The 24,677-nt window shown below is 36.4% G+C and overlaps 1 protein-coding gene across 4 annotated transcripts in view; it reads left to right on the forward strand.

The window, feature by feature from the left end:
• REST (RE1 silencing transcription factor) overlaps nt 1-24,183 on the forward strand; it is a 36,559-nt gene extending 12,376 nt beyond the window's left edge. For all 4 annotated transcript variants that reach the window (XM_007496400.3, XM_056802665.1, XM_007496402.3 and 1 more), the window contains exons 3-4: nt 955-1,038; nt 18,229-24,183. In XM_007496400.3, the coding sequence (XP_007496462.2) occupies nt 955-1,038; nt 18,229-20,168 (2,024 nt within the window). In that variant the 3' untranslated portion in view covers nt 20,169-24,183. The remainder of the gene's footprint in view (nt 1-954; nt 1,039-18,228) is intronic.
• The last annotated feature ends 494 nt before the right edge of the window (nt 24,184-24,677 follow it).

Here is a 24,677-nt window from a genome sequence, read left to right on the forward strand (position 1 = left end):
GTAATAGGTGACAAAGCCTTACACAGTGGCAAAACTGGCCTTGTGGCTTTTCATCCATTGTGGCCTTAGAAATCATCTGGAATGAATGTCTGTATGGTATATTCTTATACTTTTCATTATTCTTGTCCATAAAATGGTTTTTAATATCCATCTAATTCAAAGTTGTCAAACTGCAGCTAAGAAAAACAATACTTACACAAGAGCTTCCTTTAATATGGTTTGTGAAGTTGCTCTGCGCTTCATAAATGCATAGCCCCAAAGTCTTAGAGCAGCTTTCAGCATTTGTTACCCAGCGAAGTTTTTAGAACATCCTGTACTTAGTCTCCTTGGATCATCACAGCAACCCTTTTAGGTAAACAGTCCAGGTGTTAATATTCCCATTTGATGAGAATGTTGTGAAGAAACTTAAGTTCATAAAGGTTATAACTTGCTTAAAGCCACAGAGACAAATAAGGGTTTCCTAATTGAAGTTTTTGGAGAAGCTCCTTTCTCACAATAAGTCTGAGGTAGGTAGTTAGAAATTAATTGTCCAGATTAATTGTTGTTCATAGATACTATTACAGAAATAGGCCTAATCAAAAATTAGGTTTTTTCAAAAGGATTATATTTTTAAATTCCTTAATATATTTATATTGTTCTGTACTTACTACCAGATGCATTATTATTAGATACCTACAAAATTGATGTGGTCTGGAGAACATTTTGAAGGATGATCATTTTTACTGAGCTGAACTTTAAATTTGTTTTGATTTTCAAAGTTGTGTAGATGCTGAATTGAATCAAGGAAGATGCTAATAATTCTAATAGTATTCTAGTCACACCAGTATATCAATTGACTATGTTTTGCCAGGCTGTAGACAGTAATGAATATTCTATGTATTTTGTCACTCAGATGAATTTCCTGTTTATTTTGCCTTCATTGACATTTCTAATACATGATTGATTTGTTTGCAGGTGAACGCCCCTATCAGTGTGTTATGTGTCCCTATTCCAGTTCGCAGAAGACACATTTAACTAGACATATGCGTACTCATTCAGGTTGGTAAAAAAAAAGGGGGTGGGGCTTTAAAAAATACTATGCCATATTTTATACACAATTTTACAAAGTAACATTTCTTAAATAATTGAACACAAAAATAGACACTTTAGAGAAATTCATATCAATAATTATTTTATAAAGCTCTCTTCTAGGATCCTGAAAATTTAGGACAAGCATTAGCTTTGTAAAGTGTTTGCTCTGTCTATATGAATATATCACATTATTGTTTTTCAAGACCATCAGGTTATTGTATAATTTTTAGTTTCTGTATTCAATGTTGGGAGCCTTGTGATTATGCAAACATAATACAAAAACAACAGTGGTATATGAAAACTTTTTGGAAAGCTGTGCCTGAGCCAATAAAGTTCTGGAGACTATAAATACTCACCCATTTAAATACCAAATGGTCTGATACCTATTTCATATAATGCCCTACCTTATCCCAACTTACATATTTCTTTTAAAATTGCTTTTCAAGCATGACAACTTTTATAGAGAGATGATTTTAGAACTTTTACTTCAGCTTTTTATAAACCATTTTGAAATTGATATAATCTTTAATTGGAGTTAAATTAATGATTAATTTGGTAAAAGGTTTTTCTGAAGCTTATGGATGATGTGATTGGTTTTATACTGTAATTAAACTAATCTGTGTCTCCACCTGGTGGACACATCCACATAAAGCTTTTCCTTTAATTTACTAAATGGTGTAGGACAAATCATTCATACTTCAAGTATCACTACAACTCCTTTAATTTAGCAGATTATCTTTGAGAGTTGAATGTTCATCACCATATTGGCAACCTAGTTATGAGTCTCTCTGAACTTAACTAGGCAATAATTTTAATCTTCGCATAATTGAGTCCTTTCCAGGTTATGTGAACTTGCCAGAACTTGCACTCCAGTAGACTTCAAGAATCCAGTTCATTCACTTCCTTGCCATATTGAGGCTTCAGAGTAGGACTTAAGTAAAGGGTAAATAATGGATTAGTGGTTCATTTGAATCAGTGAGTTGCATGCTTATGGAAATCTTTCTTAAAAATCTAATTGGGGGGGGCTACAGATAAGTTTAGTATTAACTCCTATAATAAAAGGCCTATAAAAAAAACAGCCCTTTTTTCATCACAGTACTTAGAAAAAGGAATTCTCTTTCATAGAACATAAGAAAAAGTTGCTTCTGTCGGTGTGTTTTTTTTTTTGGTGTGTGTGTGTTTTTCATGTTCTCTCTACTCTGGGGATAGTTAATTCACCTAAATAATTTGTGCCACACTTGGAGTCATAACACCAGGATTCTTAGATAGTTCTGGTGACACTAGAGAGATATTACTGCCCAGATCCATGTAGATAACCATCTGTGCTAATTTTTCATGACATTTTCTCCTTACTGACCTGCTATTTCCACGATTCTATGTAATTGTTTAGTTACATTTTATGGTGACTTTCTGTTAACATGTGAAGGGAATCTCATCTATAGTAAGCTGTATTTAAATGAAAGCATAAAGTTTTAACAAAACACGTGTTAAATGTTCTTGAATTTTTTGGTTAAGAGATTCATATCCCTAGGTTTTAGGTGTATATCTTACTTTTGGGGGATCTACAGTCTACTTTTAATTTAATTTTTTAAAACCTTAGCTTCTGCCTTAGATACTATGTATTGGTTCTAAGGCAGAAGAGTGGTAAGGGTTAGGCAATGGGGTTTAAGTGACTTGTCCAGGGTCACACAGTTTAGGAAGTGCCTGAGGTCAGATTTGAACCTAGGACCCCTATCTCTAGGCCTGCTCTCAATCCATTGAGCCACCCAGCTGCCTCGGTACAGTCTTTAAAAGAAAAAAAATATTTTAATGGAATTAGTAGAAGATTAAGGCCATTTAAAGATAATAAAAATGATTAAAATTTGATCTAGGGGGCAACTGGGTAGCTCAGTGGATTGAGAGCCAGACCTAGAGACTGGAAGTCCTAGGTTCAAATTTGACCTGACACTTCCCAGCTGTGTGGCCAAGTCACTTAACCCCCATTACCTAAAAAAACCCAAAAAACAAAAAACTTAGATCCTTTTAATTTTTCAATTAGATTTCTGGCTCTATCTTTTATGAAATTATTCTACAAATGGAATCAGTGTGTATGTTCTTGAAAAAGAAGGTGTTTCAAAGACATTTTAAGATTTGACTTTTACTGTGACATGCAGTAGCATAGACACTGCATTTCATTATTAATCTTATGAAAAATACTCATTGGCAAAGTGTGTCATAGGAAAAACACATGCACTATGAGCTACTTTATATAATTTTAAGTAACACATAATAAAAGGTATATTTCACTTGATATGACAATGCCACTATAGTATCTGTTTAGAATTTATATTCTTTTGTACCTCCTCAGTTTTCTAAAATGTTCTCTCTTGGGGGGGACAAGTTTTTAGCATTCTGATTTTCAGCAGATTATGTATCTGTTGTGATTTATATTAACTAAAGTAAATTTTTCCAATAACTGAGTCTTTAAGAACTATTTAAAATAATTTTTAACCATTCAAGATACAGATCTGCCTAAAATCATTGTATACTTCCCTGCCTTAACCAAAATGTGCTTATAACTTGCCAATACTGTACCATTTGTCATTCAATCAGGGACATCATTGTAAATACAGGTTATTTTTAAAAATACATTTTTGATCTCTTTTGTTTATATGTCAGCTACAGTTTATAATATATCTCCCTACCTCCCAGCATTCTCTCCTAATAATAAATAAAAAAGAGAAAAAAATCCAACACCCCTGGGGGAACAGGCATTTATATATTGTATATCTGGCTTGTCTGGGGAGTGCTGTAGGGGTGGCTATCTGTCCTTGAGGCTGAATTTTTTTCATTTTTTCACCTTTTGATGCTTCTTAAAACTTCAATATGCATCATCCTCAGTATCCAGTACTTTGTATCCTTTTAAAGAGAAAAGGGATAGCTGTAGTCTCCCTGGTGACTGTAGTTTCTATGAACTATTGATTTTTTTTACGGAACCATCAGGGTGCTGAAAAACGAAACAAGACAGCACCATATGTTACTAGGGTCTCTCCTTATACTTAAATATTTTGATGATTATGTGTTTCTGGGCATCCTTCACAAACTTTTCTTTTGCAAAACAAACATTTTATGAAATAAATCCTTCTATCTCAGGTTCTGTTGGAAATACAGAAACTCCTGGGTCCTAATCCTTACTCTAGAGCTTCTCTCATAACTAGTTCTACCTATTTCTATGGAAGCTTAATTACCAGTTATCAAAAATCTTACTTGTCTAAAGCTATCACTTAATTCTAACTTTTCACTACTAGTCTATTTGCTTGTTTGGAAAATGGAAACTTTTCATTTTACAATTTGCTCCAAAAAAAAAGTCAGGAAAAAGATCTTTTAATTGTCCTTACAATTATTTCAAGGACATAGAATGAGTTAACACTGTCAGAGCTATCACTGGCTCATGTCCCAGTCCTTTTACTCAAGGACTGTGAAAGGAAATTCTTGGTTCTATTTGTTTGTTCTGAGTTTACACTTGTGAAAAGAGGATACTTTATTCTCTTTGCCTAGTTGGAGTTAAAACTTTGGTTAACATTAACTTAAGTATCTCATTAGATTGTGAAGACAGGATTAACTCTCCTTTGTCTACCTTTTGATTGAATCAACACAAGCTTGAACTAGGTGGAAGAGCACAAACCTCCTAGTGAATTCACACCCTACTTAGTGCTAGGTGAGAAGCCAGTAAGATACTTGGAGAGCTCTGTCCTTTTTTCTAATTCAAACAGCCAGAAACTTTTGAATTCTTTTTAAGAGTTCACACACTCAGAAATGTGTGAATCCAAAGGTGACCACTCAGAAATCTTTGAATCCTAGAAGGAGAGTTAATACCTTTACAGATGAGAAGTCAATCCCAGTGGCATTGCCCCTGGGCAATGTTAGATAGTTTGGAAACTGTGATTGGTCCCTGTGAAAAGGGGCAGGGACAGGAAACCACCATAAAAGCCACGAAATCCTTTGGTTGGGGCCAGTCTCCTGAAGTTGAGTCTTATGGAGAGTGTCTCCTGGAGATATCTTCTTGAGGGGACTGTGGCATGGGTAATAACTTAAACTTTTTAGACTCTGACTCCTGGACTACTTTGTTGGGTGAGTGAAAAGACTGACTCCCTTCCTAGTTTCCTAAGAGACTAACTTTCATCTTGGAGGAGACTGAATAGTAACTCACTACTGGCCCTTCTGACTGAGGACTAGTACAGGTATTTTCTCTAACCTCTTTCATATTTCTTTGCTTTATTGTTTCCCCTCTATTTTGGCAAATAAACTTCTGACTTGAGATATAATAATTTCAGGGACCATGATTTAAATCCAATCATTAAATTTAACCCTTTCAGGACCACCAGTATCCCTCTCAAAGGGCTGGTCTGAGTTGAGTCCCAGTATGCCTTTCCAACTGTTAAAGGACTTTCAAATGCCCTCTGAGTATCTTCTTCTCTTTTCAGTGGTGAATCAATCATCAGACAGCCTGAAATCCAAGCTTACAATGGGTGTGATTCCCATAAACCTTTTGTCTTAAATGGCAAAAAAAAAAATCCTACTAATTACAATTAAGAGAACCTGTTCTCTGTTCCAATTTCATTCTTTTAAAACTCCATAATTTCAAACAAACTTCCTGTTTACTTGTTTATTTACTCTTAATGGCTTCTAAAAATCTTTTCCTTAGTTTCTCTAATATAGCAAATGTTAATCCTTTATCTCTTAATACCTTATCTATATTTGCCTTACCATGGTCTTCAAAAGACTTTTCTTTCCCTACCTTAAGTTCTAATTAAAATTAGTTTATCCCTACCCTATAACATTTTATTCACTTTTCTCTGAGAACACTGGGGGCTCTATTGTTTACTTCTCCTTGGTAAGAGGGGGAGATGAAATCGTTAATTGCTTAAACTTACTTGTTTAGAATCATTGGGATTCCATTTTTAAATTTAGAGCCTTTGCTTCAGTATTGGAATTATTTTTCAATAAATAATCAAATTGATTTTTGGTCAGTAATCTTGTCTTTTTACTTCACAAAGTTCTGCCACAGTTTGACCTTCCTCTAATCTCTCTGCAAATGGTCTAGCCTGGGGTGGAGCTGTGGAGCAGGAGGGGTAAAGTGGCAGAAAGGAGGATCACAAGTCTCTTCCCAAATTATTTTCTTTATATATTTTAAACAATTCATTAGTGGGCAATCCCTCAATTCCATTTTTGCCAATTCTTCCCTTTACAGGACAAAAACAATTTCTTTGGAGACATTCTGCATTTACTTTCCTTTTTTCTTTTTCATATTCAAATTGTGCTATTCCTACAGCAGTTTTTATAGCAACAGATTGATAGTTTAAAGTCTGATCTCCAAAATAAAATTCTGGCATTGTAACATGGATAATTTACCTTGTAGTTCAGCTAACTCTTTTTAAGACATCCTAAAAATAGTAAAGGTTCACCTTTTCTTTTTTCACTCTACTTCTCCAGTTTTCTCACTGGCCATCATATTAGCCCATCACATCCTTCCCTTTTTACTTCAGCTTTTTTGAGAAACAACTTATTGTAAAGCAAGATCCCATGCTCATCTCCATTTTGTAATGTTAAGGTGTAATGTATGCAGCTTTTAGCTTTTTCAAAGTTTTTATTTTCTTCAGGTCCCCAAGAAAACTCATATACATACATACATATATATATATATATACACACACATATATATATATATTTCCCTCTCCCCCACATCACTTTATATAAGGGTCACAATATCTGAATATGTGACCTCCAGTAATTACATTAACCTATAAGCCTCTGAGTATAAATTTTTCATTTTGAGGGGGACCTTGAATTTTCATTGGATTTATTTTCCATCTCTTCCATAGCCTGTAGACTGTATAAAAATTTATCCTTCACATATATTCCAATGTAAGGGGGGCGAAGGGGTTTATTTTTAAAAGGGTTGGATTTTATATTTTAAGAGTGTGGTTGCCAGGAATTTAATTAATTCCAAAGAGATTTTATTTACAATTTATTTACAAAATGTAGAAAGAGTGAAACAAGAAATCAGAGGGAGGATATCTAGCCTGAGCACTAAGTAATTTACTCTCGGCCCCTTCAGGCATGGAGAATTATTTTCAGCCGGCCTCAGCAAGAAGTGTCTCTCAAGAGTAGATCTCTCCAGAGGATAGTTTTTAAAGAAAAATCCAGCAGTTAAGAGTCAGCTTTTCACCATGTGTCAGTCTAACAGCAGATCAAAGAATGAAGAATTCTTCCAGTCTTCACTTCCAAAAAATGAAAAACTCCATCTCATAGGAAGTAACAGCTCCTTTCAAGACAGCTTCTTTTTTGTCACTTCCTGTGTCTTCCCCTAATTTTACATCTACCAGTCACAGTTGATGCTTTGTTTTAGGACTGTCATCTACTATTACACACATGGGTCACAGACCTTCCCTACTCAATGTGTGAAATGGAGTGTTTGCACCTTTGGTGATTAAATCTAAAAATAGGTAGATCTCCATACTTAACTTTTAAGTACTTTGTTCTAAAAATTGACAGGGGTTGCAATTTAATCTTCATAATTCAGGGAGAGATAAGTATTTTCACTGTTATAATCAGGGGAATGTTAAATTTAATCTTCACACCATCTACAAGTTACTGCTTCACCTCTGGCTCATCCATAATTTTCTGCTTTTACCATAATCTCTGGTTGCTTTGGTTATCTTTATACCAGATCAAGATTTAGTCAAGCTGCCAAGTTACCATATCAGGGGCTCTTAGGTTACTTCCCTAATGATTATGTGAGATAACTTATTAATCAACCAATTTCAACAACCAACTCATTTGGTCATTTGGGACATGGAATGTTCATCTTAAATTCCATAACTCAAACAAGCCTTTCGTTTTGCAGGGTTGATTACTTTGCCCTCTTACAAGTCTTACAAGTTTACAGTTAAAATGTTTTTCTCTTTAACTTTCTCATACAGTAAATACCAATTCTATATTTTTCTTTATCCTCTCTCTCTTTTTCAAGTCCTCAAAAACTCATTATTCTACCATAGATGTAACTGAAGATTTTATCCCAAACTGTTATATTTATTTTTCCTTTTTCTGGGTGTTTTCTGGGCAGTAAGTTTGTCCTCCCTCCTTTTTATAGTGAGGAAATGAGATAGACTTGAATTCCAGTGAAAAACAATTATAGACACTTTCTCCTTTTCTGTGAATCAGAAAAGGGTTAATAAATTTGTAGGCAGTTTTAACTTCTTAGTAGCACTATCTCAAATCTATCTTATGATTTATTATGGCTTCATATCCCAGCTGTTTGCAGTATTGGGAAATGAGTTGTACTTTTTTATTAATACAACTGTCTTTTTTTCCTTCACAACTCAGATGACTACGTATTTGAAACTTTCACATTACAGTCCTCCCAATGGAGGATTAATTAAAATAATCAAAAGGCCTATAACTTTCAGATGGACTTTCACAAAAGTCCATTAACAACCTGTTTCCTTTTGTAAGCTTGCTTTTAAATAATATAATTTAAAAAAAGCAATTTGTGATAAATTGCTCTTGTTTACCATTGCAAAACTACTTTAAAGTTTGCGTGATTTAAAAATTTGCATTTTCCAAATGTTATCTCATTTTATCTTTATGACCTTGGGAAAGAGTTGTCATCATTCCTATTTTACAGATGAAAAAACTGAGGCAGATTGGTTAAGTGACTTGCCTAGAGTCCCACAACTAGTCAGTGTCTTTGGCTGGCTTTGAACTTGGGTCTTCTTGACTGTAGATCTAGCGCTTTCACTAGCTGCCATTTTTTTAAAAAATGGATGCAGCAGGCTTAGAGATAAGTCCTGGGTTCAAATGTGACCTCAGACACTTCCTAGCTATGTGGCCTTGGACGAGTCACTTAACCCCCATTGCCTAGCCCTCACTGCTCTTTTGCCTTGGAATCGATACACAGTAGTCATTCTAAGATGGAAGGTAAGGGTTTAAAAAACAAAAATTATCCTGTTTGGATGTGTTTCTTGTTCTCTTTTGTACATTCTGGAAATGTTTTTGTGTTACATTTTTTTTGTTATCTAACCCTCTTCAGTCTCCAACTTATACCCTCCTCCCCTCTTTAAAAATGAGAGAGATAAAACTGTGCTTAATGTAGAAGCAAAGTCAGAGGCAGGAGCCTGTAAGAATAATTTAGGGTCATGGTCTGGGTGGAGGAAGCTGTCCGGGTTCTGTGGCTCACTTATCTCCCATCAGGCCGAATCCCCACCAGTCTAAGAATTCTCTTTTTTGCCTGCTGTAGGGTGGGCCAGCCTCCCACAGGGGATGGGGTCTTGGAGGTAGGATGATTTCGGCAAAGTGATGGATGGGACACAGCTTTCGCATTCAACCCTCAGCATAGGTTTCACAGGATAAACTGCTTCACCTTTATTGAGGCCTGGCTTTATTTTATACCCTCATAATCACACATCTACTTGGCACAGTTTCATTCTCAACTTACATGTTTCCATAGAACCTAACAACAGACAGGAAGCCTAGGGAGATAGTCAATGAAACATTGTTGCTAAGTGCAGGATCAGAGGGTAGAATCAACATGATCCAGATATAGGTTAGGAAATTCAGAGCACATATTTGCCAGAAGTTTTTTATGTCTAGAAATGAGGGTCCTATCTAAATGGGTATATAAGAATCCTTAGGTTTAATTTTGTAAGGGGTTTGTAAGGGGCTGCTTTGCAGTCCCCAGACCGTGTCAAACAGCGTGGTCTTTGGCTCCCAGCATTTGCCTTTTCTCACAGCAGACTCCTTGTTTCCTTGTACTTGCAGGGCAGAATTGTTCGGTCATTCCCAGGTCTGTAGGTTCTAGAGGTTGCTTCATTTTTCCTTCCCAGCTATTCCACAGCCCCATTTGTGTGCCTGCTCTATTGTCTCCCCTCAGCTGGGCACAGGCTCAGGCTGTTACCCATCTCCTGCTAGGGTGTGGAATAGTCAACTGTGAGGAGCAACCCCTGGTCCCTAGCCTCCTCTCAGACACTCCTCTTTTCCTTCTTTAGACTCTTAGATTCTTATTTCCTTGGGACCCTTTGAAGGCACACAAGTTCTGAAAGAAAACTCCTTAGCAGGCAGGCACTGTGTCATCTAACTGTGTCCTGGTGTCCTGGGCTCCCTCCATGCCTGCCTCTTATGGGGAGTGGCTGGCCTTTTTGCTAGTTCCTTCTGTCCCTCTGGGGAGAAGGCTGGCCCTGCAGGCAGTTTTCCATTGAATAGCTTGATCAATAATCATTGGGTACAAATATAAAGTTTTTGCTGCAGCAGGTTTACCTGCTTCTGTTTATTGCCCTCTTGCCTGGGCCTCTATAATCATTGTCCTCCTTGGGTGGGTGACTCACTGGCTTACCACATGGGTTAGAAAGTTTATGGATTCTTTTTTTCTTATAATTCCCCTACCTTAGAATCAATATTCTGATTCCAAGGCAGAAGAGTAGTAAGGGCGTGGGCAATGGGGTTTAAGTGACTTGCCTGGGGTCACACAGATAGGAAGTGTCTGATTTGAACCCATGATCTCCTGGCTCTCAATCCACTGAGCCACTTAGCTCCCCCTAGATATTTTAAAATTTCATTTTAAGGCCCTCTTGAGTGTTGTGGGTGCAGTGTTTGACACCTCTGATCAGATATAACCCCAAGACATTTCCTTAGCAGTGCGACTTTGAACAACTCACTTAACCCCTATTGCCCTAGCCTTTACTGCTCTTTTGCCTTGGAATCTGTATTCATTATTGAGTCTAAGGTGGGAGATACAGGTTTAAAAAGGGGGGGGGGGAGACTTATGATTGGAAAATGAAATGGGCTTATTTATCAGAGCAAAAGCAAATGGACAGATTCAATAAAAAGACCAAAATAAAGATCCTTTTAGCACTAAGTAGTTCCTGTATTATTTATGAGAGAACATGAGAAAGCACTGTATGAGATGAAAAGGCATGAATAGACTTATATGAAAATTGCTCTCCATTAACCCCCCACCCCCCAGGTCTTTTTCATTATGAACTATTGCTGAGATGACTTCTAATAGTAATAAAACTTCTAATAATACTTCTAATTGCTGAGATAATTTCTACAGTGTAGGATTTTGTATTTATCCTGACCAAAATTAATGTCATTGGGCTCTTTTGTCCACAGTATTAGCTTAACTTTATGCTTTCTGAAAATCTAATAAGCTTGTTTTTTCCCAACAATGGTATTGTTGGCCAGGGAACATGGAAATTCCCTTGTTAATAACATACTAGCTATCTATCCCATGTAACAAATAGTTCTTTTTGAAAGACAGAAAAGTTTGAAAATACATAGTGTGCAACATCCTACTACCTCTAGGAAGGGGTGGATTGGAAGGTCTTATTTCTCTTTTTTCAAGCCATACTTTATGCTTTTGTTTTTTATAATTTTATGACATTTATTTTGAAGTTGTACAGAGTGCTCTCTGTGGGCAGGTGAGCCATGCGCCCCTTTTTCTATCTCCTCCCATCCCACCCCCCCACTGCACCTGATAGATATTTTTTCACATCCTCACCCCTCTGCCCAACAGCTCAATGGGAGCACACAAGATGTAAGGGAGGCAGAGATGGAGGGTAGCAGAGTGCTCAGGCCATTCCCCTCCCCCTCTCTATATACGCCTCAGTCTCATCACCCACCCCCAATAGAGCACTTCCTTCTCTCCCCTCCCCCCCATTTCTGGGATAAGGGGAGGGGCGCATTACTGTACTCAGTCTCTGGGGGGATGGGCATGGCACTCCATCTCTTTATCTTTAAGTTTATCATCACTGTTCTAGGCATTGTGTATATTGTTTTCTTAGCTTGACTTATTTTATGCTCCATCAGTTCATGTAGACCTTTCCATACTTCACTGTGTTCATCATCATTTCTTACAACAGAGTAATAGTCCATTATATTTATATACCACAATTAGTGTAGGCATTCTGCAGTCAGTGGACATCTGCTAACTTTCCAATTGTTTTATTTCACAGAAAGTGCTGCCATAAACATTTTGGTCGATATGGAAATTTTTTTTAGTAATGGAGTCTTTGGGTCAAAGGTTATATATGGTTATTTTAGTCATTTTGCATATTTACAAATTAATTTGAGGAATGATTTAGCAGTTTACACTTCCACCAACAATAGCACCTATGTGTCTATTTTCCTACATCCCCTCCAAACTGATGGTTGATGTTTTTGTTATCTTTGCCAGTTTGCAGCAGAAACCTGATATGAAAATTCAGGTTGTTTTGATTTGCATTATTATCAGTGATGTGTAGCTTTCTTTTATGTGGTTGTAAATACTTGGCAATTCTTTTGAGTACTATTCACACCATTTGACCTCTTATCTGTGGGAGAATGGCTGTTAATTATATAGGGATAAATGACTAATCCATTAAATATATTAGATACCAATTGAATATATCAGAAATGTGAGAGGAATCCCCCCCAGCCCATTTTGCTTTCCTTATCCTAGTTATGTTAATTTTATCTGCAGAAGCTTATCAGTTTCATGTAATTAAAGGTAATCTTATTTTATGTTTCCAATTACTTCTATCTCTAGCATAATATCTCTAACCCACAACTGAGGAAAGTATGTGATTTGCTTCTCTTCTAATTTTTTGACATCATAATCTGTTTTACAGAACTCTCATCTATCAGTCCTGGTTATATCTTCTGGAGTAACATTATTAGGATTAGATTAAAGAGTTAGATTGAAGGATTATGAAGTGTTCACTTTCAGGTTTGCTCTTGGGTTCAAGCTTGTGTATTTCCTGCTTATTATCTCTTCAAATTGGATAATATATCCAGATACAGCTTGACAAGTGCTTGATGGTTACTTTAATTCCTTCTCTTATCCTGGACATTTGGAGTCAGGCTGTGATTTTATGCAGATCCAACATCTGTGGTGCATGTTAGAGAACTGATTAAAGAGCTGCCTTGAGCACTGAAAGGCATTCAAGTCATTTGGCCAGGGCTGCAGCCTGCATGTATGAGATGTAGTCAGTTGTGACTCCAGAGCTTTCTGCTTCTGAGGCTAGCCCTCTGTCCACCACACCGAGTCTGCCTCCTGAAAATCTGGTTGTTACAGTGGAGCCAAAGGGTGCATTTACTGGATTGACAGTCATATCATACTGGACCGTATTGAGGCACTGGACTTGATTAAACCCCTTTAACTTCATGTGAGTTAAGAAGGGTAGTATATTTATCCCAACTAAAATTTATCTTGTTTCGCTGGCCCTATTCCATCCAGTCTACTGATCTTTTTGAATTTTGATTCCCTTGACCCAAGTAGGCATAGCTTTGTGTTGTATTTAGTACATACATAGTAGGTGCTTATTAACTAATTTTATTGGCCAGCTTTATGGGTCTATTAAAATCTTATGAGTATGTCTTTACCAAGAAAACTATTGGACAGAAATCTAGAAGTCCTTCTAGTTTGATGTTGTTTTAATCAGCAACTTGGGGTATTCAGTCAGTTCAGTATCTGTGTAGCTAAAAGCCTGACCAAATTTTCCTACATTGTCTACTATTTCTGCCAGTTGAGCATTTCACAGTACTTCAAGGATCCATGATTTATTTCATGGTAACTCCTGCCACTAATGTTAGAGCCTCTCTTAAGAAGTAGACAGGTTTTGTGAGTTGCTGTAACCAAGAAATTCGTTGGCTTGTAACCAATACAGTGATCTGAGTCTTTCTTTACCTTGCTTGACTACTCATACCATATATATAGTCTTTCGCTAGGCCTTTTTTGTTTATTCCATTTGAATTACAATAATCACATTATTTCCCTTCCTCCCTTCCACCCACCCTTCCCGCAGCCTACACACGATTTCATTGGGTATTACTTGTGTCCTTGATCAGAACCTATTTCCATGTTGTTGATGTTTTCATTAGGATGTTCATTTAGAGTCTACAGTCCCCAAACATATCCCCTTGACCCATGTATTCAAGCAGTTGTTTTTCATCTGTGTTTCTGCTCCCATAGTTTTTCCTCTGAATGTGGATAGTGGTTTTTCTCATAGATTTCTCCAAGTTATTCATGATCACTGCATTGCCACTAATGGAGAAGTCCATTACATTCGATTGTACCACAGTGTATCTGTCTCTGTGTACAATGTTTTCCTGATTCTGCTCCTTTCGCTCTGCATCACTTCCTGGAGGTTGTTCCAGTCTCCATGGAATTCCTCCACTTTATTATTCCTTTGAGCACAATAGTATTCCATCACCAACATATACCACAATTTGTTCAACCATTTCCCAATTGAAGGGCTTCTCCTCATTTTCCAATTTTTGGCCACCACAAAGAGTGCAGCTATGAATATTCTTGTACAAGTCTTTTTCCTTATTATCTCTTTGAGGTACAAACCCAGCAGTGCTATGGCTGGATCAAAGGGCAGACAGTCTTTTAGCATCCTTTTTTATGTGCTTATTGATATTGTTGATTTCTTTAACTGAAAATTGCCTATTCATGTCCCTTGCCCATTTATCAATTGGAGAAATGGCTCACTAGGCCTTTACTTTTGAAGCCATTCCAGATTTGTAGGATCTGTCAGTTTTCATTATACAAGTATAGCCTTCAAGAATGCCTAATGATCAGTAATCAGAGTAGGACTTTAGTGGAAATTACCCTCCTAGATTATCAGAGTAGTCTTTCTCTGAGTGAAACTTTTTTCTCCGAGTGAAACTTTTTGTGTTTAATGATTAGTTTTGCAAATAACTTGATCCATTTTAATGTTTTGCCAGAGCCATCAAGTTTGTCTATAATTTTAGAACTCCACTTTTTTCTCATTGAAAAATTTTCTGCCCTTAACTATTGACTTATTTAGGAAAAATAAAGTGAAAAGATGGACAGTTATCAAAGGAAGAAACAAAAATTTGTTAATAATCCTTGGAGAAAATATAACATTCACATTATTATCATATCTGTCAAATTGGCAAGATAAATTTAAAAGTTACACAACTCACTTTTTGTGAGGATATATAAACATGTACCACTATTGTAATTGAGTAATTTTGTTTGGACTATTTAGCAGTTTTCATAGGATTATTTGTAATTACAAAAAAATCTGGAAGAAACCTTGTTGCCCAATCAAGGGGGAAGTATGTGAATATGTAATATTGATTTTGAAAAGTATGAGGATGATAAAGAAATAGGGAAAGAACTTTTTATGAATGGAGGGAAAATAAGGAAAAGGAATGAGTCAATAATGATTCTGATAGACACTTAGATTGGATTTTGTTTACTTAAACATAAATAGTTTCAAAGCAATTTTGTGTAGTGTGACATTCACATAATTTTAATTTTTAGAGGAAAAAAATCAGTGTTTAGAGTAGGATTTAGTCAGGCCAGTTTGACTGTCATTGAATTTATGGTCAATATGTACTATCTCAACTAATGCTTACCCAAAATGAGTTATTCTTTACTCTGCTTTCCATCAAATTTTTCATATATACTGGCATTTTTGATACTCAAACTTTTCTATTAAGTTGGCATCCTTTATTGGTTTGGACAAATATATTTAAGCAGCAATCACTGACTTTTGAAAAGGCATTATTAATCATTTGGAATATTATTTCTACATGCTAATCTAGGTTCTGGATGAAGTTTTTCTATAATCCCTTTAAAGATTTGAAGCTTTGTTATTTTAGTTTTCTTCATTGACTATAAAAGATATTCAGTTTCCTTAGTTATGGAAATGAATAGCTGGAACTGCTTCTTATGCCTTTGGCTGGGTTTTGTGTAGTCTTGTGTTGAACTATTTAACATGTCTTGGAAATATTTTAAATAAGTATATTTACAATTATGTTTGCAGGTGATTTGTTCATGTTTGTTACTTGACTTTAATTTGCTCAAGAGTTTTGAGTACTTTAGTAATTGGAGTCCATTACTCATGAAATTTTATAGTAATGTAAGCATGTTTAATATCTTAAATGGTTATAAAACTTCCTTTTTTTAGTTTTATATATAGATTTTAAATCTGTTTACAGTTTTGAATAATTTTTATTTTCTTTTTTGAGACTGTATATATTCTGTTTGATCAACTGTTTAATTTCCATTTTTCTACAATGCATTCCAAAGGACCAGTTGGGTATGGATACCATTTGGTAATATTACTATAGAGTGATCTAGATGGGTATGTACTTGGATAGAATGTGTGTTACTCTATTGCTCCTTTTAATTGGGGGGGAGGGGCTGTATTGTTTCTCAATGTATTTGTGATTGTATTTTTTCCTAGCTTATTCTTTTATGTGCCATATTTACTTGTGTTTTTCCCTGAAATAATTCCATTACTTACAAGGCACCCTCCCATCCTCTACTTAAAAATTGCAGCAAACCTGGACACAAGAGAATCTTCTTAAGTAGAATTTAGTTCAGTTCAATTAACATTTAGCAAATATACTTCTCAGGTATGGTGAATACAATGTTGAGAGAGATTAGAGAATTTTGATATATAATCCCTGTCATAAATTCATAGATTGATAGCTATATGGGACTTCAAAGATTATCTACAAAACCACTCATTTTATGAAGGATCTGACTCCAGATTCAGTGTTTTTTTACCACCTTACCTCCCTTGTGGGGCTCATAATCTAGTAGGGCAACAAAGAGTTAAATATTATAGTATTATGCATTAATATAAAGCAAAATGCTTTGCAAAGTTCAAAGGGAAAGGTTTTGATAATTACTTATGAGTGGTGAAATAGAAGACTGTATTTAAGAAAGGTTTCATAGAGATGATACCAGTTGGAATTTAAAGAATGGGTAAAATTTTAGCAAGTTGCCTGGGGGAGAGGATATTCTAGCCATGTGAGATTAGAATAGAGTGGTAGGGTAGTTTAAAATTGTATCAGGATTATTGTTTGTCAGGCAGAGAAATGTGAATTGTGTGGCAGGCATTAGGGAGTCATTGTTCCTTATTGAACAGGAGTGGTATGACCAAATCATGATTAGAATGGTTACATTTTAAAGAATGGATTGAAGAAGAGAGAAACTGAAAGTAAAAATTATTAGGAGGCTATTGTAAGTAGTCCAGGTATTAGGTAATGAGAAGCCTGTACCAGGGCTAATATGTGCATAGGTTGAAGCCAGTGAAGTGAATTAGATTACTGAGGGCAGAGAGAAAAGAAGAGGAATAAGGGCTTCATTCACCTCAAGAGAGCAGCCAAGCAAAAAACAGAAAAGTATTTAGGGGTATGAGACTAACCAGGAAAATGTCCTTGGGATGGGTTTGAAAATAGGGATTAAGTTTACCTCCTCCTAAGTAGAGGGGAGGAAAAGAAGATAGTCATGCTGGGAATTTTGAGGTATGAAAGGAGAAATGTGAAGTTATTTTCTGTAAGGTAAATGGATTTTAATGAAATAAAGAGCTTGTGTCATCTACTTTTCAAGAGTTGGGTGGGGATATGGTTGAAAACTTTATAGATGGTCACTTAAGTTTCTTAGAGGCCTTCAGGTTCTTCTCTGTTTAAAAAGAGCTGAAATGATGAATAGATCCTTGAACTAACTCTCATTTGGCAAGTGTAACAGTTGGTGCCAATAGATAGTGGATTAACTTAAAGGAACAAGTTGTTTGTCCTTAACTAGGAAACAGGACAGACTAGCTACTTAACTCTCATGTTTCTCTATTTCCCCTTCCTATCCATCACTCCTGGGGTTTATGCTGTTACTGGTAGGGAGACAGGAAAAAGACAAAAATGGTTTCTGATCTCAAGAAACTCACATGCTAATATAGAAGACAAACATAAACATTACTAGGTACATACAAGTTTAGATACAGAGTGGATGGAAGGTATTCAGAAGATAAGCAGTCAAAAGCTAGTTGGGGGGAGGGGGCGTACCAGCAAAGGAGACCATATATATGCATTGCTGTGCAACTCTTAGGCCTGATAAACGATGAGATTCTCAAATTAAAGTTACTGAGGATGGTAGCAGAAACAGATAATAGTTCCTCCTTTTACAGTCAAAATATTGGTGGGGAAGAAAAACTATTCTAGTAAATATGGCAACTAAAAGGTGCATGGGTCAACTTTTTACTTTGTGCATACTTGTTTACACATGGGTATGCTGTTTGCATCCATCCTTCCACATTTGTTCAAATTAGTTTTGAATTCATTTTACTTAAAATTAATTTTCTTATTTTTATCTGCCTACAGGTGAGAAACCATTTAAATGTGAACAATGCAATTATGTGGCCTCTAATCAGCATGAAGTAACCCGACATGCAAGGCAGGTTCACAATGGGCCCAAACCTCTCACCTGCCCACACTGTGACTACAAAACAGCTGATCGTAGTAACTTCAAAAAGCATGTAGAACTTCATGTGAACCCACGGCAGTTTCTTTGCCCTGTATGTGATTATGCTGCTTCTAAGAAGTGTAATCTACAGTATCATATCAAGTCCAGGCATTCCGACTGTTGTGATATTGCAATGGATGTTTCCAGAGTGAAACTTAAAAAATCCAAAAAGAGTGAGGCAGACCACTGTAGCTGTAATAGTGTGGCCAATGAAAAAGGTGAAAAAGAACAAACAAAAACAAAGGGAGATATGATGGAAAAGATAAATGAAAAGAATATAAAAGTGGAGAAAAAAGAAAATGCTTCAAAAGAGAAAAAGCCTTGCAGTGTAGGCCAAGTGACAACCCGAAATCGTAAGTTGGCAACTGAATCAAAGGAGATAGATGTCAAATTGGAGAAAGGTTCAGAAAAATCATGTAAAAACAAGAAGGTTAAGAGAAAGATGGAGAATGAAGCAGCTTCTTTAAATAGTAACCCAGTGAATGATCTAGAACCTGTGGTGAAAAAGAAAAAGAAAGTAGAGAGCAGACCTAAAAAGAACCAAGAAGCTGGCAAAGATGAAGTCACAGTGGAAGAGCATAAAAGACAGAAAGCTGGCCTGAAGAAAAATAAAAAAAAGAAAGCTTTGAAAGGTAAACATAGTAAAAAAACCACCAAGTCCATTCAGGGAAAGGTGACTGAAAATGAGCTGGTCCATGAAAAATCTCCTCCTTCTCCTCCTCCTCTTCCTCCTTCCCCCCCTCCTCCTCCTCTTCTTTCTTCACTTCCTCCTTCTCAAGAAGATCCAAAGAAAAAGTCTGACAGCTCCAGTGAGGAACTGCAGAAAGAGGAGGTCCTTGTGGAAGATGCCTTAGTTCCTGTTACTAGCCTGATAACCGAAGAAAAGTCAAGCTCTCAGGACCCCCTGCCCACATCAGTGCCTGCCCCAGAACCATCGTTGGCACCAGCTCCAGACCCAGGGCCTGTACCAGCTCCTGAACCTGCACTTGAACCTGTACCATTACCTGTGCCTACATCGCCAGCAGAAAATTTGGAGAATGAAGAGAAGAAAGACCAAGAAATGCTGCTTGAACAGAGGGAAGAAGACAAAGAAACGGCCCTTCAGAGAGCTGTAGATGAAGAGCCAAGGAAGAGTCAGTTGGGTACCCAGGAGTCACTCAAACCATCCTCTTGTGAGCCAGAGGAGGGTCTTCATGAGAAAGAGTATCAGATGGATGAAGTGTGTGAGATGGAAACTGAACCGAGTCCAACCCTAGCAGAGCATCTGGTAGACAAAGACTTGCCAGCCCAAGAGTCCCATCCTTCACTGCCAGAGCCGCCCCCGCCACAGCCCCTGCCACAGCCTGCGCCACAGCCACAGCTGTTGCCAGAGCCTGAGTTGTCGGCTCCTCCCCCAGCAGCAGCAGCAGCAGCAGCAGCAGCAGCAGAAGAAGAAGAAGAGCAATGTGAACCGGCTCCCCAGATGGTACCAGCACCCACATCGTCAGCCCCTGCTGCTGCAAGTGAATCCCAGGAAATTGATGAAGATGAGGGCATCCACAGTCATGATGGAAGCGACCTGAGTGACAACATGTCAGAGGGCAGTGATGACTCTGGCTTGAATGGTGCTCGATCTGTGCAGGAAGAAACAAGTCAAAAAGCTTCCCAGGAAGAAGTAGCAGTGACAGTTAAAGGAGCAAACTTTGTTTGCATTTTCTGTGATAGATCTTTTAGAAAGGAAGGAGAGTATAGCAAACATCTTAATCGACATTTAGTAAATGTGTACTACCTTGAGGAAGCAACTAAGGAGTTAGAATAACTAAACTCTATTTGAATAAGCCTACAATTCTTTCATCAGATCTCTTCTGTTTTGTGGATAATTATTATATTAGACACCTTTTTTTCAGTTCGGACTAGTATCTGATGATTTGGGGTAGATACTTTTTTCTTCAACCTTGTATGATAGTTTAAAACTTGCTACAACTAGTGAATCCAAGGAATCGTTTTTCTCTTTTCTACTCATCTAGCACTAGTGAAAGACTAGTAGCCTTTGCATAAATTATTTTTAAAGTAAGATTTAGAAAACTAAGATTATACACAAACGTTCTATTGATCATACAGTTATTAGCAGTAGTTCATTTTCTCATTTCTAGTCTCTAGTTTTATGGTTCCTTGTTTAGTTAGGAGGGATAAATCAGCATATTAGTAGCAAATTACTCAGTGGTTTTCTTTGAGGAATCTGATGTGTCTTTCAGACAATTAGCACTTTTAACAAAAACAGCCACAATGCGGCTGAAAAAATGAACAGTCATAATTTTAAAAATGTTTTTGTTTCTCCCTATAATGGACAGTGAATTTCGTCCACATTTATTAGTCTTTTTTCTTTTTTTAATTAAAATTTCTGATTTGTATATGTCAATCTTCATAAAAATATTATAACAATGGTTTTTAATTGTGGGAAGTAAAGGGGAGTGTTCTTTTTTATTTTTGGTGGTGCTTTAATGGCTTAAAATGTTGCACATTGTGTTTTTGATTTTTTTTTTTACCTATGCAGTGTAATCTTTTAGAAATAGCATTTTTTGCTGTACAGGAACACTTTATATATATATGTGTGTGTGTGTATATATATATCTGCATATATATATGCGTGTTTATTTTGATTGATTTAAAAAAACTTTCAGGTTTGTTGCTTACCACAGAGCAGGTGTTTTCGTGTTCATTTCCTTTGCTGCAGTTTAATCTTTTTTCATGGGGAGTCTTTTGAGTTTGCTAAAATTAAGAATTATTTTTGTGTATATGTGCTAATGTATCATTTGTGAGCAGATGAAGCAAATGCAGATTCAAATCCATTATATTTTGATTTTTACATCTGATGCATATTAGAATCTGTGTTTCATGTTAATTTATTTTTAAACGGCTGTAGTAAATTGGCACTCCTTGGTTTTGATTTCACAATCATTATGCAATTTGGCTGTATATTGTATATATATGTTTGATAGACTTGTGAGTAAAGTGTCACATAGCAAACATCAATAGATTTTCTTTTCCCTCAGTCCGTTTTGGTACGGCTGCTTCCCAAACTGCATAGTATAAATCGAATCTTTCAAGTAAACATTTTTTCATGGATGGTTAATGTCCATATAGCCACCAATCCAAATAAGTATAATATGCTGGTAAGTAGCAAACCTGGAATTGGAAAAGAAGAGAGGGGAATTGTCTCTTCCTTTTTCATTCAAGTTATACAGAGCCTTGAAAATCCTCTAAGGTTTCAGCTGGAGTAAGAGCTGCTTGTAAATCGGCCCCATGTCCTTTTGAAGAGAATGAACAGGGCATCCAGTACAGTTTACTCTAACCTCAGGTACCATCCAGATAGACACTCTGAGGACACATTACTAGTTCCAGTGCTGTGTGCCCTGGCTTGCCCCCCTGCAGCAGCCTGCTGGTGGGATGTGGATGGGGAAACAAACCACTCAGATTCACAATGGGCAGTAGACAGTAGAAGGGAAGTCTCTTTTCAGGATAGAGTGTCTTCTTCTTAATGGCCCTTTTTTGTAGGTTCTTTGGCTAACTGTCAAAGACCAGAAGTAATTTTGACTTAAAGGTTTGTTTTGTTGGAATTGAAAAGTTTTCAGAGCAAATGACATAGATTTGAGCACAGTAGGGGAGGGGAAAAAAAAACAAACCCTGAGAAATCCTAATCTTGCATTTCTGGAATAGTCACTTTAATGTTTAGGTTCTCTTCTTTAAACATGGGACCTGATCATGGAATGAGTTTTGGCCATATTTTGGTCATGTTCCTAAATGTGTAGCAGTACAACTTGAATGAATGGGGAAGCTGGAGGGGGGAGGGGGGCGTAGAGGACAGGGACACATGACGAGGGATGCTTCTTTTGGCAGTGATCTGAGAATGAGTTTTAGATTAAAGGGTGTGGAACTTGGTATCGGTATCAGGAGGCCAAAGATTGAAGGAAGCAGAAAAATCTCATGGCAGGAGTAAGTTGTGTGATGTAGCATGTGTTCTGTGTGCATGAATGGATATGATTCAATGGTGTTGAATACTAGGCTCTGACAATCATTGTCAACATAAGATCAAGTTGCAACTATATTTATGTTTAAAACTTTTTAATAATGAAACTAGTTATGTCTTCCTTTAAAAAAACACCTAGTTTTAATATTCATGAGTACATTTTATTGGGTTTCTTTTTATAGTATATGAATATAAAAAATTGCCATCTTTTGGTAATTATTTAGCAGAGACCTATAGAAACCTTAGTTCTGGAAAGAGGTTTTATTAGGACCCTTCACATCTCTTAAGCAAGAAAATTTGCCATCTACAGATGTTGAAGAGCTTTAGTAATATTCTAATCCAGTTTTAAGACTAGTCTGAAAAACAAAGTTAAATGTAACAGAAATTAACAAATAACTCGATCATTAAATTGATCAAGACCTATGTTGCTGCAAGATAACTTTTTGTTTTCCTGGGTAGTAGGCTGAACTTTAGGCCTTTCTCCCAGCAAGCAAGGACTTTGTGACAGTCAGGCCTATATTAGGTACTGTCCTTTATTGCTATGTATTTTTGCTTATCGATTTAAAGTAAATCAGTAATTCCAAATACAGATTTCCAGTAAATAGAAATTTTATTTGGAATAGGTAGTATTTGCATGAAAATGTCTCATCTTTCAGTTTTTTACTTGGATAGAAGTGAAGCTAGAATTTTTGGCAGTATATTAAGAGAAAGTAACAAGAAAATAACATTCTATTCATATGTGTAAGTTGACACTTATGTATTATTGGTAACAAACTACCGAAATACTATAGTGTGTGACCCTAATTAACTTATACAGTTGGTCTTCTAAAATATGTATTTCCTTTGCCCTTTAAACTTAAGTACCATATTGGTTCTTCCCCCCCCATCCCATCCCCAGTATTTTCAATTTATTTTTTAGTTCTATTTTTATTTTCCAGTCATAGGTGCTTCTTTTTCTAGAGGCTTGTTGATGATGCCTCTTGTAGATATAAATCTGCTCTTGTCTTTCATGCTTGGCCCATTTCTGGAGCCACTTCTCAGTTTGAACTATGTTGGGGGGAAGATATATTAATTGACTTTTGGAAGTCCATAACTTTACACAGAAGCAACCCCCATAGCATATTGGCCCTGTGTGTTTTGAATGAGGAATTTGAAACTTGCTGTTAGTGTAGTTCTCAATTCTGGACAGAGGCTCAAAGGCTGAAGTTTTTCTTTTTTTTTTATATAAACTGCAAAACGGTGAAAACTTGACAGCCTATGTGTTGTCACCTTGCTGACCTCAGCAGAATAACTGAGCTTATAGTGTTACTCAAATTCAAGGAATTCCTTGAGTATTGGTTTGTGTAGATCCACAGTCTACATGCAATATTAACCGAATTCAGATAGCTAATGCAGTTGTTTCACATGTACATATGCTTTGTTTTTGTAAGACTACACTAGTTATTGAACTTTTGTAAGCTGGCACCGAAACATTTTTTATAATGTTCTGTTGCACCATGTTTGAAGCTTTTACAGTGCAATAAATGTATTATTTTCTGAAGTAAACCAAAGGTAAATCTCTCATGGTTCTTGCTGCCTGCTAGAGCAGCACTTGAGGATCTTTTATACATTTGTAATAGATGAAAAATAAACCAGATTTCAAATCCTGTTTGGGTTTTTTTTGTTTTGTTTTGTTTTTAAACCTAAACCATGTACAAGTCTTTGGTCCAAATTGTAGTGTAAAGTTAAACTAAATTGCATTATATTAACCCATATGAGTGTATTTCCCTAAGTATAGTTATGTTGAAATAAACTTTATTAAAAAGTGTATTGCCTTGGTGTAAGTCTTTTTCAGAGTTTTTGAAGATTATTTCAATGTATTTTTTTTTTAAAGCTTACCAGAATTCTGTCTTTGAATTGATACTGTGCATTGGTTCCAAGGCAGGAGAGCAGTAATGGCTAGGCAGTAGTCATTAAGTGGCTTACCAACTTCAGGCCTGGTTCCCTATCCACCAACCCATTTAGTTGCCTTCATTTCCGTGTAATTAGAATTCAATATTTTCTAGATAATCTCATATGCCTTAGGACAGTGAGGGTCTCTTACAGTCAACATTTTATTGGGTCATTTTAGAGCCATTATAACCTAACTTGGAAGAAAAATGTTGACATTTTGACATGAAGTAATTAAGAGGCTATAATTAAGGTACACAACACATGATCTATATTGTAGCTAGTATGGATGCTGGCCTTTTTATTAACATCTACCCATTCTAGATGTGGCCATCTAGGGCCATACAAAATAATTCACGGTTCATCTTCTAC

Source organism: Monodelphis domestica, chromosome 6 (genome assembly GCF_027887165.1).
Source record: "Monodelphis domestica isolate mMonDom1 chromosome 6, mMonDom1.pri, whole genome shotgun sequence".
In the NCBI taxonomy this organism is placed as follows: domain Eukaryota; kingdom Metazoa; phylum Chordata; class Mammalia; order Didelphimorphia; family Didelphidae; genus Monodelphis; species Monodelphis domestica.